Genomic DNA, 3,973 nt, shown 5'->3' with positions numbered 1-3,973 from the left:
CATTAATTTCTTGTTATTTTTTGTTTAATGATAATGCTTTTCTGAAATGCTTGACAGTTTAATTTGAATCCCATTAAAATACAATTAAATGTGTTTCGCCTGGGCCTTCATGTTTTCTTTAAAGAATTGTACCCATCTTACAAATTCTGCCTCGGTAATCAAACATATGAGCACAACTGTGTGTTTTCTAATTTACTAAATAAAAGTAGGGCTCTTATTTCAAAATAAGAGCAAGTAAATTAAAAAAAGCATTACGTGTTTAAATAAAGTGCTTAACTTCAGCATTATTCTTTAAAAAAAACCTAACAAAATACAGATATTTCATGTTTTCATCATATGGGTAGAAGCAAAATCATGCATTGTAAAAATTTATTATATATAGGTAGAAGGGTTTTCCAGAATTTTGAGGTCAACTTTGGGGATGCGTATTATACATGGGTGCGCATTATACGCGAGAAATTACGTTAAGTCCATGTTGGAGAGTCACTCTAAGGAGGTCTAAATTGCCAAAATACGGGACCTTTAACTAGGAACAGAGCAAAAATCCAAACAAAACATTGTGGTAAGCTTGTTAATATTACAAATAGGGCTGCAACTAATGATTATTTTAATAATCGATTAATCTGTTGATTATTTATTCAATTAATGAATGAATCTGATTAACAAAAGTTTCAATTTCCATCCCTTTATTCAAAACATTATTTCAAATTGACAGTGCAGAAAATGCACAAACATGAATTGACTATGATTCAGTTACTGGTTTGGGTCCTTAATGTGTCAGAAAATAGGCAAAAATGTTAATTGTTTTCCAAAGTAAAAGATGTTTGGAAATGTCTTGCTTTGATGAAAGACATGGATCATCAGCCTATGTTATTATTATTCCAAATATAATTATAAATGTATAGTGCTTTATAATTATAATAAATATAATTATTAATATTTACTGTTGGATTGGCTGGCAACCAGTTCAGGGTGTACCCTGCCTCCTGCCCGAAGATAGCTGGGATAGGCTCCAGCACTCCCGCGACCCTTGTGATGATAAGCGTCTCAGAAAATGGATGGATGGATATTTACTGTTGAGAGGATGAAATTCAGAAGACTTGGACAATTTTAAATTAAGCAAGGTCTCTAAACAATTAATTGATTATCAGAAATCGTTATCGATTAATTAGGTCATCGATTAGTGGTCGATTAATTGAATAATCGTTGCACCCCTAATTACAAACTTTGTTAAAGTATGTTCTATTTTTGGGATCTTACGGGTGCAATTTACTAAGCTAATGTGCTAATGGCAATATCATTTGTCATGTGTTGACACTTTGTCTGATGGATTGCTTTTAGCTTGTTGATGGCTTGCTATCACTGACAAAGAAAAGCCAGAGTTTTTGCGGGTCTGAATGTAGATCCTGAAGCATTACAGTATGAACATTTATAGATGTATGTTTCTGACTACCATACAGACAGCATTCTCAGATTTCCTGATGGGAAGCTCCAAAGACCTGTCGAAACACATCCGAGTCGTGGTGAGTAGCTGTCAATCAAGCTGTTGCCTGTTGTGCACTGCCACTCATTTGTGTCTGTGTTTGTCCATGCTTGTCTCCAGTGTGATGGGACAGATTTAACATCAAAGGTTCAGGATTTGAAGCTGCAGTGTTTGGTCTTTCTCAACATTCCCAGGTTTGTCGTCATAGCTATCATTCTTGACAGCACATTACTACTGGGTCTGCTACTTCGTTTCCATTTATAGCTTTCTGTTATTAAAGAATAAACATACACCCAAGAGCCCCTCTACAACTGAAAGTAATTTGATTGAAATTGAGTGGATTTATTGAATTTAATATTTAATTTTAATTCTCTGAGTGCAAAGTGGTGCAGTAGGGCAAATTGTCACACCATTATGCTTACAAACAGATGAAAACCGCCCATGGCACTTTTAATTTTTAAAAAGTTATCAATGAAAAGTGAATGCTTTGGAAATTAATGTGGACATGTTTTATATCAGGTAATGAATTGATTCACAAGTTATGCTTTAAATATATATTTATACTTGATATATATTATTATACTTTACAGTCAAACCAGAATTGGTTATTTTTGACCTGAGAAGAAAGCAGGTGGGATTTATTTGCTACCATTGGGGGGGAGATTAAAAAAAAGCATCCCCACTAAAATGTGCCATACACCACTCTGTGATGGTTAAAATTAATTAATATATAGTGTATATATATTATATGTGTATATATATATAGTATATATATTTAAGTTTTCTAGTTTATTTATAGTATTGTGTAATTAATTCACTGTTTCATTTATTTGAAATTGTATGTAAATGGCCCTAAATTGCTAAATATGTAGAACCATTTGTGGTAATGGGTTAAACAGAACTGAAATGGGTGTAACACAGAATTGTCTAATCAGGTGGGGTTGATTATGATGCCAGAGGAAAAAATATGTATAGCAATCAACAAGACAACACAACTGTTAATAGAATTTATTACGTGCAGAAATGTTAAAAAAATTTGCTCGCTCTTAGAAGCACCAGCCAAAAGAGCCTTGGGTTTTATCCAGTTGCAGGAAGTCCTCGATTTATGAACGAGTTCCGTTCCTACGCTGGCGATGTAACACGATTTTCCGCGTAGGTCAGCTTTCACCGTTAAAGTTGAAATTTACGGCAAAATACTTCTGTTACGGGTATTGTCCCATGTGATTGTGACAGCAAGCTCAGTGTGTGTGGGCGTGGGCGTGTGCGTCGATCTGTGAGTGAGACAGGACTGCGAAGGAGGAAGGAGTACGCGCAGGTGCGAGTGTGTACAGTGGCAAGTGTACTGACGGCGACCGGGGAAGAGTAGCGATTAGCGGAGGACCCGTTGACGTTGAATGGGCAGAGGAGCTAATAAAGCCATTAAAGCAGCAAATCGGTGCTTCGTGCCTTTATTGTTGCCGCCACCCAGCTCAGCTGTGCAACGAGAGAAGGGAGTTAACCCCTGCATCTCCCGACCACGGTCAGGTGACCGTAGCAGGAAAGGTTAACACTTTGTATTAAGAAACTAAAATACATTAATAAAAAAAATAAGATGCTGTACTTACCAATACTGCTGAGAGTTTGAAAAAAGGAGGGCGAAAAAGGCAAAGATACTCCCGCCGCACAAACACAGACAAGCACTATGCACGAGCTAAGCAGAAACACTATGGAGCTGGGGACAAAATGGCAGACAAGGCACGGGTGTCGTAATGTCAAAACGTCGTAGGTCGAGTGCCTCGTAACTCGAGGACGTCCTGTATAATCATAACTTAGCACACAGCAATTAGGCACAGCAGCATGAACAAAATGAAGTATTAAAACAGTTGAAAACTTAGCTAACATTTAGCAACTGTATGTTAAAAAGGCAATTCATGGTGTGCAATATGTCATACTGAGAGTTGTTTCCAATATTTTCCATCATAAATACGTCGTTCAAATGAAATCCACTTTTTAGTAAAGCTCCTGTAGTGATTTTCATTGGATTATCCGTGTGTCATTGATTTGAAAGAAAATATGGAAATTTTTCACAATTAAAAATTTTAATGTCTTAATAAAATGTCACATCTGCATTTTTATATCCATCTCGCAATCAACCTGCTTTGAGGGGCCATGCAAATGAGAGGAATGTCAACATCTTTCCTGAACAATTGTTTATTGCCTGGTTATCAGGGGCAAATGTCGGTAACGCTGTTAGATAGTGCTACTTTGTGCAGCTCATGTCTTATGACAGTATTACATGCATTCAGGCCATCACTTGAAAGTGATGGCTTCTCACCCGGCCTTGCTACCAATTCAAAGTGAAACTCGGCGTGGGGGCGGGATTATATAAATTGGACCAATTGTGACATCAAAATCGTAATTAAAGACACATTTTTGGAAACAGGCAGCACAGAAAAAAATGCTTTGTCATGTAATTTCACACATTAAGCAGGAGCAGCCACTTTAGAGACC

The 3,973-nt window shown here is 36.7% G+C and overlaps 1 protein-coding gene across 9 annotated transcripts in view; it reads left to right on the top strand.

The window, feature by feature from the left end:
• Nucleotides 1–3,973, top strand: part of LOC133483351 (diacylglycerol kinase zeta-like) — a 113,647-nt gene that overhangs the window by 62,079 nt on the left and 47,595 nt on the right. For all 9 annotated transcript variants that reach the window (XR_009790092.1, XM_061784514.1, XM_061784504.1 and 6 more), the window contains 2 exons: nucleotides 1,461–1,523; nucleotides 1,604–1,677. Coding sequence is in view for 8 of the 9 variants with exons in the window: in XM_061784514.1 (XP_061640498.1) it covers nucleotides 1,461–1,523; nucleotides 1,604–1,677 (137 nt within the window). In the remaining variant the exon portion in view is untranslated. The remainder of the gene's footprint in view (nucleotides 1–1,460; nucleotides 1,524–1,603; nucleotides 1,678–3,973) is intronic.

Source organism: Phyllopteryx taeniolatus, chromosome 1 (genome assembly GCF_024500385.1).
Source record: "Phyllopteryx taeniolatus isolate TA_2022b chromosome 1, UOR_Ptae_1.2, whole genome shotgun sequence".
Taxonomy (NCBI): domain Eukaryota; kingdom Metazoa; phylum Chordata; class Actinopteri; order Syngnathiformes; family Syngnathidae; genus Phyllopteryx; species Phyllopteryx taeniolatus.
This window is presented reverse-complemented; position numbering and strand designations above follow the sequence as displayed.